This window comes from Solanum lycopersicum, chromosome 1, assembly GCF_036512215.1.
Source record: "Solanum lycopersicum chromosome 1, SLM_r2.1".
Classification (NCBI taxonomy): domain Eukaryota; kingdom Viridiplantae; phylum Streptophyta; class Magnoliopsida; order Solanales; family Solanaceae; genus Solanum; species Solanum lycopersicum.
In genome coordinates this window covers 92,569,227-92,583,652 of record NC_090800.1, presented here as the reverse complement: position 1 = coordinate 92,583,652, position 14,426 = coordinate 92,569,227, and the positions used below count along the sequence as shown (strand labels likewise).

Genomic DNA, 14,426 nt, shown 5'->3' with positions numbered 1-14,426 from the left:
CTTTAAATATCTTCATCACTACAAAACATAAATTTCTTCATACATTAAAACAAGAATATTTCTTTGAAACGTTTATTCATGTTGCGAAAAAGACTTAATAAGTTATGTAAAAAAAGATATACGAGGAAAACGCTACCATGATAATTGTTTCAAATTGCTTCAATGGTGGATAGTTGGTTGCTTCAATGGTTTATGTAGAAAAAGAAGAACGTTAATCCAACTAAGAAAACACAAGAAATTATGTATTTTTTATTTTTGGTAAGACAAATAAGAATCCTAATTAAATTTGTACAATTAATTTATAATTCAAGTTACCATATAACACTATGTTATTATTTTTATTTTAATATTAATAATATTAAAATATATTAATTAAAAAAATTAAATATTTCCAAAAATAAAATGTCCGTGTAATTTTTTTGTCCACCGTCGATGGATAGCAGTTAAACTCATATTTATTTGGAAAGAGACATTTTTACTCATTTTGCAACTATAGAAGTATCTCTAAATTTCCTGAAACAAAATATCAACCTTAAAACATTTTAAAGCTAAATTATAATTTAAAAGTGTTTTAATTTTTTTCCTATAAAATATAATCAAGCATAATTTCATCTTAAGTTTCTTAATCCATAACCAAGCGGAAAGCTTAGAATCAATAAAATAGGTTCTGAAATTATTATTTTTTATTATAACATAGGACGATAAATATTTTTACTAACTAACATGCTAATTTATGAAAGGGAAAAACCATGAATCTTCTTAATTGTTGACTGAATTTTCACATGGTTTGTTAACCAGGTTATAATAATCTTAATAAATAATTAAATAACACATGTGTACATCAACAGTGTTATTTTACCTACTTCACCAAACTTGTTTCTATCTTAAAAATATGTCTGTGAAGGTGAAAGTGAAAGGAGAATGAGTAATTAGAATTTTAATTCTTGTTTAAGCTATTTGTTTAATGATAATTGAAAATACTAACACCAGAATTAGGTGGAAAGTTGACATCATATATCACAGTCAAATGTTATGATTGTGTTATACGTGAAGCAGTCTTATCTCTATTTTTATTTTTTTTTCTACCAATAAAAAAATATGAATTTTTAAGATATATAAAAAGAAAATTGTATATTAAATATATATATATATATATATATATATATATATGGCACCATCTAAATTTTGAGATAGTATAAATGAAAATCTTAAGCTTTTAAATAATTTTACATGTTTAAAAAATATTTTAAATCACGATAATTTAACTACTTAAAATATTAGAAAGAAAAAACATATACTAAAATTAAATTTTACATAAAATCCAGCAATAAGATGGTTGGCTGGTTGCACGGGTTGTTGTGTGTGACTGTGTCGGTCTGGAGAATAATAACTTTTGAACAATTTCTTAAAACTAAAAAGTAACAGAATCATTTCTATAGGTCATTTTATAAAAAAAATAATTAGTTTTATGAATTTTTTTTTACAGATATCTTTATTATTATACAATAAAATATTTTAAAAAGTTAATTTTTAAGTGATCAAGTATAATTGAAGGCCACAACAACATATTTTTAAAAGTTGAACTAAAATATCTAATAAAAATTTAAAATGTGTAAATAAAGTAAAATATTTGAATATCAAATGAAATTCACTAATAAATTTAAATTGAATAGTTTTCAATAATAGCTTGAGCCTGATTCTCCATTTGGTTGTTGCCTTCAAAAACTTTGCTTACTCAACACTCAAAGGACAAAAGCACATTGATCACAATCTACCAGTATTGATTGAAAATAATATGTATCATGAATAATTGAGAAGGCATGTAGGTTTATAAATCTCTCTTTTGCATTTATTTAATTTATTACTTTTGACTCAGACTCATTTACATCAATTTTATTTGGCATAATACATTTATTGGATCCTAAACTTAGCTTTAAATTTTAATTTTGACTTTCAACTTTCATAATACACAAACAAAAACTTTAACTATCCAACTTTTAAATAAATAAACACATGAGTCCTACATGACACAATACACGTAGGACACCACGTAGAACAAAAAATAGAATGTAGGATGACATATAAAACATCTGTGTCTATTTGTTTAACTATATACAAGTTTAAGTGTCTATTTGTGCACATCCAAAGTTAAAGGGCATAAATTGATTTAAAATCAAGTTAAAAGACATATTTATGTATTATGTCATTTTATTTTTGTAAACTCTTAACACTGCCGATACTTTAACTTAAAAAGAAAAATTTAACTTCAATACACAAATATTATAAAATAAAGTTTTTATGTACTACTTATTTTGAATGAAAATGAAATTAATAAGAGTACTTCAAAAAAAACACCTATTATAATAGGCTAATACTTTTTTTTTTTAGCTACGATGCTTGATATAAAAAACCAACATCTCCCTTATATATATTTTTTGTTTTTATTGATTCGGTACTCTCTTTTAAACAAAATTCCATTAGGATTTTGTTTTATTAAGTTGTCTTTATTAATAAGCTTGATAATATAGGTTTGGTTATTAGTATTATGTAGATACATATGATAATGAAAAAATATATTCTTTCTTAATTTGTTACAATAAATAAATAAGAAAATGTATTTCTAGTATAATAATCAAATAAAATAGAATGGACATACTACATATTAATAGAATGTGATAATCAATACGAGGATTTTTAGGAATATCAAAGCAGTTGATGAAACAGAAGCAACAAATTTAATTTTTATCTTAATTTATTAAAATGAATAGATAAGAAAAAATATTTATTTTTGTTGACGGTCAAATAAAATAGAATTGACGGAGTAAATATTGGTAGATTGTGCTAACCAATATGAAAATTTCCAGGACTATTAAAGCAGTGAATGAAACAGAATAACAAATAAGATAATGCGATAATAAAGTAAAGGAGTAACAAAAATATCTTATATACCAAATATATTTCGTAGTAAAATAAGATATCAGTCAATTACCCTACCAATTTTTTTCATATTATGACAAGCATTCAACTTATATTACTGTAAAATTGATGATAATTTAGTTAAATTTAAAAAGTACGACATGATCAGCTCCTAAACTTTTGATATGAGTTAAACAATCAATATAAATGGATTTAATAATAATATCGTATAATTAGATAAAATAAAAATGATAGTTATTTTTTGTATAACCGTTAAATAAAATAAAGTTGATAGAGTATACATTAGTGGATTATAATAACCAACACGAAAATTGTTAGAAATATTAAAGCACTCAATGAAACAGAAACAATAAATAATATCTCTCTTAATTTGTTAAAATAAATAAATAAATAAAAAAAATATTATTTTAATATAACGTCAAAATAAAATAGAATTGATATAATACATCTTAGTAATCATCACAATATAAAAATCTTCAACAATATTAAAACAGTCAATGAACAGATACAACAAATAAAATAATGCTTTAACAAAATAAATGAACAACATAGCTTTAACAAAATAAAAGAACATAAATAACATGTATGCCCTAAATATATTCTACACCTGCTATATAACAAAATGATACTAATTACCTACAAACTTTCGTATTATAATAAATGATTAAATAAATAATAATATAAATAACAATTATTTAGTTAAATTCAAAAAGCATGATCAGCTCCAAAACTTTTTTAAGATGAGAAAGATCAATTCCTAGGCCCCATTAAGCAATTAGTGGATATAATAATTGTAATATAGATTAATAAAATTATTTCACTTTTAAATTAAAAAATTTAAATTATGACATTAAATACAAAGAAAATTCTATTGAAAACGTTATTTTTAAATGGATCTTAAGCTTTTAAGCGATGCTTTAAATACATGAAAAATAAAAAATATATACTAGTGATATAATAAATATCAAAAGGACGAAAGCGTCATTTAACCTACTCAAACGGTCTCTATTTCCCTTTAGGTCCCCACTCCCTACACAAATGGCACTTCCTTGAAAACATTTCTCTATACTATGCTCCTCTCCCTATCGCCTATGGCCAAATAACCTCTTCTGTGCTTCTCTCTCATCGTCTCTCTCTCTAAAATGCCAACTCCATATTGATCAGTTCATTAATCTCCGGTACGCTTTGTGGTTTCCCGTCTAACTCCATTGTAGTCGGAAACAATGGCGGTTCCCAGCGAGAATCACAGTTCCGGGAATTCACTCTCTAGTTTTTTCACTTCACGAACTCCTATTTTAGGTCTTCAGCTCTACATCGTGATTGCCGCTACTGTTATCATTATGGTTGTCGTGCTTTTTCTCATCTTTCTACTTCTCAGGCTAAATCAAAGCTCGAAAAGACGTCGCAGTGGAGGTAAGAAGAGTGCCGGGTTGTTACCTTTGGTAGCTGATGTGATTCGCGACAGTAGAACAACCGATCTCAATGAGATTGGTAAAGTGAATCATTTATTGAAAAAGGAGAATGAGACTATTGCGATTCTCCGTAAAGAAGATCAGGAAGTGATCGAGATTGAGTCCGATGGTTTAAAAGGAAGTTCAGGGAGTAATGAGTCAAGTACGAGCCGGAGTGATACATCGTCGGCGATCTCTGGTTCAACCGAGTCGACGAATATTGGGTGGGGCCGTTGGTACAGTTTGAAAGAACTGGAGATGGCGACCAAAGGATTTCGTGCCGAGAATGTGATCGGTGAAGGTGGATACGGTGTCGTATTTCGTGGAGTCTTACAAGATGGTTCAGTAGTAGCTGTCAAGAAGCTTCTAAACAACAAGTGGGTACTTATTATTTAATTCTTCATGTTCTTGCATAATTTTATTTAAATATATGAAATCCAATTTAAGTAGACCAAAGTAAGCGTTTACTACAATAATAACATATTCCGTGAAATTCAACCAAACGAGATTAGGAGGTAGAGTTTACGCAATTTTTATCGCTACTTTTTTTTGTTTTCTTACTGATTTAATTTGCTTCAGCCGAACTTCTTTTGTAAATGTTTCTGTTTCGTTGTTCTATTTCAATTTCTATCTTCTCTTCCCTTTTAGCTTTTTGTTTGAGTTGATTAGTTGGTGTAGTGTCTACATCTTGTTTGTTTTCAGCTTAATTTTTTCTTGGAAAAAGAATCCAATCTTCTCAGATCTGGATTTATGTGATTATTTTTCTTTTTTGGGTCAAAGTACCGATATTTGTTACTCCATATAAAAAGAAAGTAAACGTTACTTTTGTTTTTTTGTTCTTTTTTATCTTCTCTTTTACTTTTTCTTCATTCCTTTTTGTTCTTTTTTATCCTGGAACTATTTCTTTCTTTTCCTTTTTCCTTTTCTTTTTTATTGTACCAGCCTAATTATGTTCTTTGCTAGAATCTAGACATAAGGTTGAGTAATTATGCTCAGCAATGACTTAACTTCCATTTAAGCCAATATTTATTAGCCATAATGATGGTTGGCAACAGTACAACTGTAAACGGAGTCATGATTTAAGTTATTGCATTACATAAACATCAGGCAGAGAAGGACATGTAGTGTAATCTCAAGTGGGAAGGGTAGTATATATGCAAACCTTACTATTGGATGAGGTGTTCGAGTTTACTATTTTTTGAATTTTTCTTCCCTAAAAGTTTCTACTTTGAACCATTGTTGTTCACGTGCTATGACTTGATTGTATACAGGGGTCAGGCAGAGAAGGAGTTCAGGGTGGAAGTTGAGGCCATTGGGAAAGTGAGACACAAAAACCTTGCGGGTCTTCTTGGTTATTGTTCAGAAGGTGTTCATAGGTAATTCATTACAGTTAATATTCACAAATGTGTGAGAAATTCCTGTTTCTGTTTCCAAATACATTTGTTAAGTCATTTACTGACCGTCCAGGATACTAGTGTATGAGTACATTGACAATGGCAATTTGGAGCAATGGCTACACGGTGATGTAGGGTCTGTTAGTCCTCTAACTTGGGAAATCAGACTGAGAATTGCAATTGGAACTGCTCGAGGGTGAGGCTTCTACATTTTTTTTTCACTACATGATATGTATGTTAGTCCTTGTCATGAACTGAAATCGCTGTTGATCTTAAAGCATGTTCTTTAACATTGTACACTTCCTTTGGAAATTACCAAGACAATCTTCTCCCTTTTGTCCGATGTTGATTGACAGTGTAAACCCATGGTTAGGAAGCGTTGTATCTCCTAACAATTCATACATATCTTCTACGTTTGTGACTTTAGTTTGACATGTGTGCTAAAGAATTATTTAAGTACACATGTTCACGCTTCGACAATTTGCTGTTGGACATTCACCCCTGATTTTGAAATCTATGGGTTGCATATTTTTTCCATTTGCAAAAAAAGAAAGATACACATCTTTAGTGGATGCTTGACTTAATTTTTCCTATCTCATTTGACGTCATTACTTTTTTGTTTGGACAGACTTGCCTATTTGCACGAAGGTTTGGAACCCAAAGTTGTGCATCGTGATGTTAAATCAAGTAATATTCTGTTGGATAGGAAATGGAATCCAAAAGTATCAGATTTTGGACTTGCCAAGCTGCTAGGACCTGAGAAAAGCTATGTGACTACCCGTGTTATGGGAACTTTTGGGTGTGTCCTTTCTCTAATCTTTCCAAACTTTTATAAGCAAATAATAAGTGGATTATTAATGCTAATTATGGATGATGATATTGCCACAGATATGTTTCTCCTGACTATGCCAGCACTGGTATGCTTAATGAGGGGAGCGACGTGTATAGCTTTGGTGTTATGCTCATGGAGATAATTACAGGAAGAAGTCCTGTTGACTATTCGAGACCGCCTGGGGAGGTAAGAACAAATTTTCCCTAGTCATTTTCTGCTCCACTGCCAAAAATATATATAAAAAATGGAAGGAGTTAAAAGAAGATCAGTTACATTCTGAAAGATCTTGTGGCATTATCTTGACATCATTACAAAAAAATTGCAGATGAACTTGGTCGATTGGTTTAAAGGAATGGTATCAAATCGACGTGGTGAAGAATTGGTCGACCCATTAATTGAAGTCCATCCTCCTCCTAGATCCCTAAAGCGGGTTTTGTTGGTCTGCCTTCGCTGCATAGATATGGATGCCAACAAGCGGCCAAAGATGGGTCAAATAGTACATATGCTAGAGGCTGATGAATTTCCTTTCCGTTCAGTAAGCCATCTCACCTTGTGGCCTTTGATTGACTGAAATTCATCTCCTATTTGTGTTTTCAATTACTAGTCTTTATTTTGAACACTGATTTTGGTTGATATATAATGCTCATTCACTCGCCACTTACCCTTGGATTTCTCAGTTATAGAAGAAATGCTCATTCATTTGTATCAGTTAGTTGTTTCTATTAGCATGTGCTCAATCTGCTCGTCAAAGCATAATACATGTCATATAAGTTTTTGAACACGGACTAGTGATAAAGGGCATAACTTATTCATCCAGACTGTCCAATTGCTGAAATTGGCTTTCTTCCTTTTTACTGCTTGCCATCACTGAAGTTGAGTAACCCTTAAAATCAGATTGGTTTGGTGGTATGCTTTCTGTCCTTTTCCCAGTCAGTTAGTATTAGAGTGGTGGGTGCAACCAACTTCATATCAGTAAAAATCACTTTACTCAACTTATCTTGAAACATTACTTAGAGTACCAGACAATAGTGTGTATCTGCACTCGGATGTTTCATGTTTCTTTGGTATGAATCGTTTTTCTTTACATTGAATTCAACGTATACATTTACAATATCGATAAGTGATTAGAGGTATATAATCTATTTTGGGTTCATATGGCACTATTTTTCCCTTTGTTTTTGAAATGATTTTTTTTTCCTTTTGCAGGAACCTCGACTAGTCCAGGAAAAAGATCCTCTAAATCCGCGTTCAGCCGGAACCAATAGACTTCAACTAGCTACTAAAGACGGTGCAGGTGGTGATGAACAGAAACCTAGAGGGAGATGAAGAGTTGTATACAGGAATATTTTAGTATGTATATTCTTTTGAATCATTTCCGCTCACTCCCAGTTTACTGTCTCCTACAGTATTAATTTGTGCCCCGAGCTTGTGCCTATGTAGGCTCTATATCTTGGTCAATTTTTGTATATAAACATAGTTAAACTACTCAGGAAAAACACTTGCATTATCTATCTTAATTATTTTACAAACTACTTGGTTTACTTAAGAAATGCAGAATATTAGATTTGAGAAAGATTTTAGTAACTTAATATTTTAGCCTGTGTTTTTCATGCCTGATCGGTGCTTCTTTGTTGTAATAAATGTCGTCATGACTTGGGATATCTAAAGAATACAGGCTCCCTGGTGTTAAATTCCGCATTCACGAGAACTAAATGGGAAACTTTGGGTCCTAATTTATAGGCACATTTAATTTTTGTTACTCTAGTTTTCAACGGGTCATAAGAGATCGTTTTCAACCATTTTTTGTGTGTGACATTCATTCATTGAAATTGTTTCTTCAAATTTCAAATGGATGTTTTTGGTTACTACAACTATTTTATTTCCACAAAGTTATTCATGAGATTAACCCAACAAACGAAGAGATTTTTGAAGGCGGAGTTAGGTGAGGATTTATAAATTTAAACGAAATCAGAAGCTTTTCGCTATTTCTATTAGAAAATTAATTAGATATATATGTATATAAATTTGAGAATTCCTAATAAAATTACTGTTTTAAAGGAAATCTAAACCCGCAAAAATTTAATCCTAACCCGGCTCTCTGCCTGGGTGGATATTTAAATTGATTGAACCGGTACATTTTTGTGATTACTTTGCCTAAGAACAGTAGTATTCCGGATGAACCATAGTACCGGTGTCAACTTTCAGAGTGCGTCTTCTATTTGTATATATGTAACAATTTTCTCTACATTTACCTTTAAAACAGGAACTTAACTAGCGTTTTAGTAATAGATTTTTGGAGTAAATTTTGAAAAATTATCTTCAAATATGAAATTTAATGTGATCTTGGAATATGTATAAGTTTTTAAAACCGGCACTTCAACTCACAAAAACTTCAATTTTTTCTAAAAATAAATGCATATTCGAACGCAACTTCAAATTTTAAATTACAATTTCGAAAACTCAAATTAGCTTTCAAATTCAACTTCAAAATCTATGTCAAACGGAAGTTAGATTGACATACCATTTAAAAGGCTTTCTTCCTTATAAGGACTTGAATAGTTAAACATGACCCGTTTCAATTTGTTTATTTTTTTTTTAAGCTCGACTATTTCGGATTCGACCGCGTAAGGCCCCTTCGAAGGAAAGCACTACTTACCAAAGATTTTTTATATCCAAAGTTCGAACATGAGATATCAATAAATTTATTTATCTTACTTCATTTTAAATATTTCTTATTTTGATTCTTGAAAAAAAATTCATACTCTTTCTAAAAGCACAAATTATAAAAAAAAAAATCCTATATATAGTATAATTTATAGTTTAAATTTTAAATTTTACATTTTAAATTATTAGATTGACAGTTTCTATTAATTTTTAAAATTCAAGAACTGAACGAACAGCTGAGTATTTGCTTAGTTGAGAGTTACAAGTTAACAACGCAGAAAAAGCCACAAGTCTCTACTTATCTGACACGTGTATGCGCTTAATTTTATATTCGAACGTGAGCTCTTCACCTTTCACCATTTCAGATGGAAGACCTTTAAGAAACATATAAATACACAATATCTCACAGATACAACACTTTTTCTCTGAACGACATCAAACAATCACCAGATCTGTGGCGTTAAACTCCAATTATAGATCCAGACACTTCTACGAACAGATAGAAGAAATCGGAAGCTTCGCAATGCCAATGGAGGAGAAGCTGGTACAGCGATTGGAGTCGGCGGTAATGCGGCTTGAGGCGCTATCAGCCGGCGGCAGTTCTGTCGGGACGGGCGATGGTACGGCGGTTTTAGATCCGTCGATTATTGCATTTGACGATCTACGGTCGCAGTTCCTCGGAAAGGTTTTGAGAGCTGCAGAGAAGATCGGAGGACACGTTTTGGATATTACGAAGATTGTTGAAGCGGCTTTCGCCGCTCAGAGAGAACTTCTCATTAAGATCAAGGAGACTAAGGTAATGTCAAATCACTGATCACCTCATTACAGTTGCAGAGCGAGGATTAATGTGTTCAAATTATAATGACGTAAACACACAAAAAAACCAAGGGATTCAAGGTCTAAAATATAATTTTGACATTATATAATATATATATATATACTGTGTGTGGGAACTCCTTACTGTATCCTGGCTCGTTATACCGTTCATCTCTTTAGCATGTGGTCTAACATTTTGAAGAAAGTTAAACTTTAAACTTTCCATTTTATATAGCCCGCTCAAATGTTATGTCAATGCTTAGGATAATAAGATGAAAATTTTCAAAAGTTTTCCTTCCTTTTAAGCTCCATTTCGAGTCAAACTAAGTCACATAAATAGGAAGGCAGAGTGTGAACTATTTCCAAATTCTGATGTATGTTTTGTTTGATAATGTGCATACAATAGTGAAGTTGCAAGGACTTTTATGATGCAATTTGTATTTTAGTTGTCGTTGTAGTATCCGTTCCATATCATTTGAGCTCCATGAATAATCTCTTTCATTAGTCTTATTTAGAGTGTAGGAACTGTTGAACTTTGTGAAGATATAAGAATTTCAAATGGAATTGTGCTTCTTTGTTATCTTGCTCTAGCTGAAAGAGTGATCTGTATTCTTTGTCAATTTGTATTTCATCGTAGCAAGTCAGAAGTGTATTTCTGCTTGAAATGTTTTTTATGTGCATTGATTAGTGAAAATACAGAATACTTTCTAATGGTACACAAAATTATTTTCTTTGTCGAAGATGCTTTTATTTGTTTGCTGGTTCAATTTTTATCTCGATTCTGTAGAAACCAGACAACTCAGGTTTGACTGAGTTTCTCAAACCGTTGAATGATGTGATCGTGAAAGCTACAAAAATGACGGAAGGACGTCGGTCTGATTACTTCAACCAACTGAAGTCTGCTGCTGATAGTCTATCAGCTCTAGCATGGATTGCCTATACTGGAAAAGACTGCGGTTAGGCATTTTGTTATCTCTACACATTCTAAGTGAAGAGGACAACTGTTGAATTTCTCATTTTTTATTTTCTAGGCATGTCCATGCCTATTGCGTACGTGGAAGACAGTTGGCAGATGGCTGAATTTTATAGTAACAAGGTAATTTAGGCCTTTTTCTAACAGTTCAGATTCTCCTCTCCATTGCTCTCTCTTGCTTGAAGAAATCTTTAAGATATTTTACAGAACCTGGACAAAATTAGGTGGAAAAGGGTGTGTAGTTTTGTTATCCCCAAATTTTCTGGCACGATGTGGTGTTGCTTTGTTTGCTTCTCTTTCTTCTTGGTTAGAAGTTTATCTTCTAACTGCTGTAAAATATTTTCAATATTTTTAGATTCTCGTGGAGTTCAAAAACAAAGACCCAAATCATGTTGAATGGGCAAAAGCTTTGAAAGAACTTTATCTTCCTGGATTGAGAGATTATGTTAAGAGTCATTATCCATTAGGTCCTGTATGGAGTGCTACAGGGAAAACAGCTGTATCTGCACCGTCGAAAGCTCCTTCACCAAGTGCTCCTGCCCCTCCGGCTCCTCCTCCATCTTCTCTCTTCAGCTCTGAATCTCCTCAGGCTTCATCATCACGCCCCACAAAAGGGATGTCTGCTGTCTTTGACGAAATTAATTCGGGAAAGCCAGTGACTTCTGGTAATTTTCCTTTCCCACCCTTACGTATAATATAGATAGAAGTTTACCCTTATTTGAATGTTTTCTTCTAGGACTGAGAAAGGTAACAGATGACATGAAAACAAAGAACCGTGCTGACAGAACTGGCGTTGTTAATGCTGGTGAAAAAGAAGTCCGTGTGAGCTCAGCCTCTGTCTCTAAAACTGGACCTCCAAAATTTGAGCTTCAGATGGGGCGTAAGTGAGTAAAAGATAGACTTCAATCTATCTATATGTGCAATTTTCTCGATCATTCCTAACTTTGCTGTCATGTTGCTGGCAGATGGGTGGTTGAGAATCAAGTGGGAGAAAAGAACCTAGTTATTGATGATTGCGATACTAAGCAATCAGTATATGTCTATGGGTGCAAAGCTTCAGTTCTGCAGATCAAAGGTAACTTAATTCTTCTCTATAAGTTAAGTAGCATAAACTGGACAATAACAAGGTGGGTTTATTTTGCACTTGTGTTGATATACTGATGTCACACAGGAAAAGTCAACAACATCACAATTGACAAATGCACTAAGATGGGAGTGGTATTCGCGGTCAGTGATGAGCCTCAATCAAAGTTCTTTAAATATTGAAGGCTGTTGTATCATCCACTAAATGGCTTACCTGATCATCTAAATTTGGTGCACAGGGTGTTGTGGCAGCTTGTGAGGTAGTCAATTGCAACGGTGTAGAGGTGCAATGTCAGGTATCAAAATTTTATACTAATGGTCTTAGAAAAGTGCAGTGTAATGAAATTTGAGTATTAACAATTATATAACTATGTTTTCGTGAGACTAACGTTAAACCTCCTTTTATGTGGGATACCAGGGTTCGGCACCTACAATTTCAATCGACAATACAAATGGATGTCAGTTATACTTGAACAAAAATTCTTTGGAAGGTTCTATTACCACAGCTAAGTCAAGTGAAATCAATGTTTTGGTTCCTGGTGATGGGCCTGATGATGACTGGGTACTGTTGTCTTCTCTCTCTCTCTCTCTACTTCAGTTTTATATTAATTGGTATTGTGGATGAAGATTTGCATTAAGTGAGATGTCACCAATATTCCTTACTGTGAAAATGAATTTGTATTTTGTAAGAAATAGTTACCTGTATAGGTACATGTTAGGGCTTGTTATCTCTGATAATTATGTTCTGTTTTGAGCATTGTTCCTTAGAGAAACTACACCATCTACAATTGTACGGTAAAGCTAAGCTACATGTTTAAAGGGATCATGCATTCTTTACAACGACAACATACCCAATATAATTCACAAGTGGGGTCTGGGGAAATGATCATGGTTTTGGGTGCCTCTTCACTCTTCTTTGAATAGAGATTAAACTGTATCTTATGAAGCAAAAAGGTGAATTTCAAGTATCAGGTTTCATGTTTTAGATGAAACTGGTTAAAGGTTTAATATATGAACATTATTGCAGGGTGAGCATGCTTTGCCACAGCAGTATGCTCATGAATACAAGGACGGACGCTTTGTGACTACTCCAGTCTCCCACTCTGGAGCTTAACTGGTGCAAATTTTCGACATCCAGTTGTTTTCCTTTTTATTTTTTTAAAAAACTATTTTTGTGTTAACCAATTTGATATATAGGTGAGCTGAGAGATGGTCGATTCTTTTCTTTCTTGATTGTAAGGTATGTTCTGTGACTTGTGTTTGTTCAAAGTTAGGGGCTTTGTGACTTTTCTTTTGTCACATTTTTGTTATTTGTACCCATGTAATCTTCCATTCAATGTTATAAGATAGAGAAGTCCTAATCAGTTGGAAAAACCTGTGGTCAACTATGAAATTGTTTCCGTTTAGCATATTCTAGTTGTGTTATTACTCTTTTAAAAGCATTTCACATTTGTTTGGTTGTGCTTTTATGCTGTTAAATAACTACTTTTTGAGGATGAAATAACAATCCTGGGTTAATTTATAGTCGGGTAATTAATCTCGAGATAACTTGTTCCCAAATCAAATGAGACCTTATTGAATCAGTTATTTCATTATGACCTACTTTTGTTTAGGCCCGTTTGGCCATAGATTTCCCAATTATTTGGGAAAAAATTTGACAAATTGTGTGTCCATACAATTTGCCATTATTCGGCAAATACTCAAATTTTCAAATACTAATTTTTTTTAGTATTTGGGATAAACCTCATCATTTGAGATTTTTTCAAAATTGAAATTTTTTCTCAAACTTTTATCTTTTCCAAAAGCACCTTCTATAGTAGTTGTTTGTGTTGTATTATGTAATTTTTTACGTAAGCACCAAATAGTAATGAAAATTGAAATATTCAGTAAATATTTGATCATTTGGTTGTTGATGAATAATCGGCTGAGGTAACAAAGTCATGTGCTTTGTCTACGTTTCGATTTATGTAATCATGTTTGTTGCATTTACTCCAAACTATCACATTGTTCTAGTGTCATGGATATTATTTGTTATTGCTGCAACGAAGATCCAATTGATTTGTAATACAAACTTATTATTAGTTTTGATAGTTTTTAAAACATATGAGTATAAATTATATTTTTCTAAAAAAGTGAAATATATTTTCCAATAATATAATCAAACACATGGTGAAATTTCACCCAAATAATATTTACCAAGAATATTTGAAAATTTATGAACAAACACTAGCTACACATAATAGAATGAGTTTAACTTTCTTTGATTAAGTTGCGAA

At 32.0% G+C, this 14,426-nt stretch overlaps 2 protein-coding genes across 3 annotated transcripts; both read left to right on the top strand.

The window, feature by feature from the left end:
• The first annotated feature begins 3,734 nt into the window (after positions 1-3,734).
• Positions 3,735-8,187, top strand: LOC101249770 (probable receptor-like serine/threonine-protein kinase At4g34500). Its single transcript, XM_004230850.5, has 7 exons — positions 3,735-4,765; positions 5,660-5,764; positions 5,856-5,978; positions 6,411-6,581; positions 6,671-6,800; positions 6,940-7,149; positions 7,821-8,187. Exons 1-7 carry the CDS (start codon positions 4,161-4,163, stop codon positions 7,938-7,940), a joined length of 1,464 nt encoding a protein of 487 aa, XP_004230898.1. The 5' UTR covers positions 3,735-4,160; the 3' UTR covers positions 7,941-8,187.
• Positions 8,188-9,633: 1,446 nt separating this feature from the next.
• LOC101245702 (cyclase-associated protein 1) lies at positions 9,634-13,559 on the top strand. Of its 2 annotated transcripts, XM_004230835.4 has the most exons (11): positions 9,637-10,074; positions 10,882-11,050; positions 11,126-11,190; positions 11,423-11,732; positions 11,804-11,951; positions 12,033-12,142; positions 12,239-12,294; positions 12,390-12,446; positions 12,569-12,712; positions 13,178-13,267; positions 13,348-13,559. In XM_004230835.4, exons 1-10 carry the CDS (start codon positions 9,802-9,804, stop codon positions 13,262-13,264), a joined length of 1,419 nt encoding a protein of 472 aa, XP_004230883.2. In that variant the 5' UTR covers positions 9,637-9,801; the 3' UTR covers positions 13,265-13,267; positions 13,348-13,559. The 2 variants fall into 2 exon arrangements, with proteins under 2 accessions (XP_010315302.2, XP_004230883.2); XM_010317000.3 differs by having other exon boundaries at positions 9,634-10,074; positions 13,178-13,559.
• Positions 13,560-14,426: the final 867 nt, after the last annotated feature.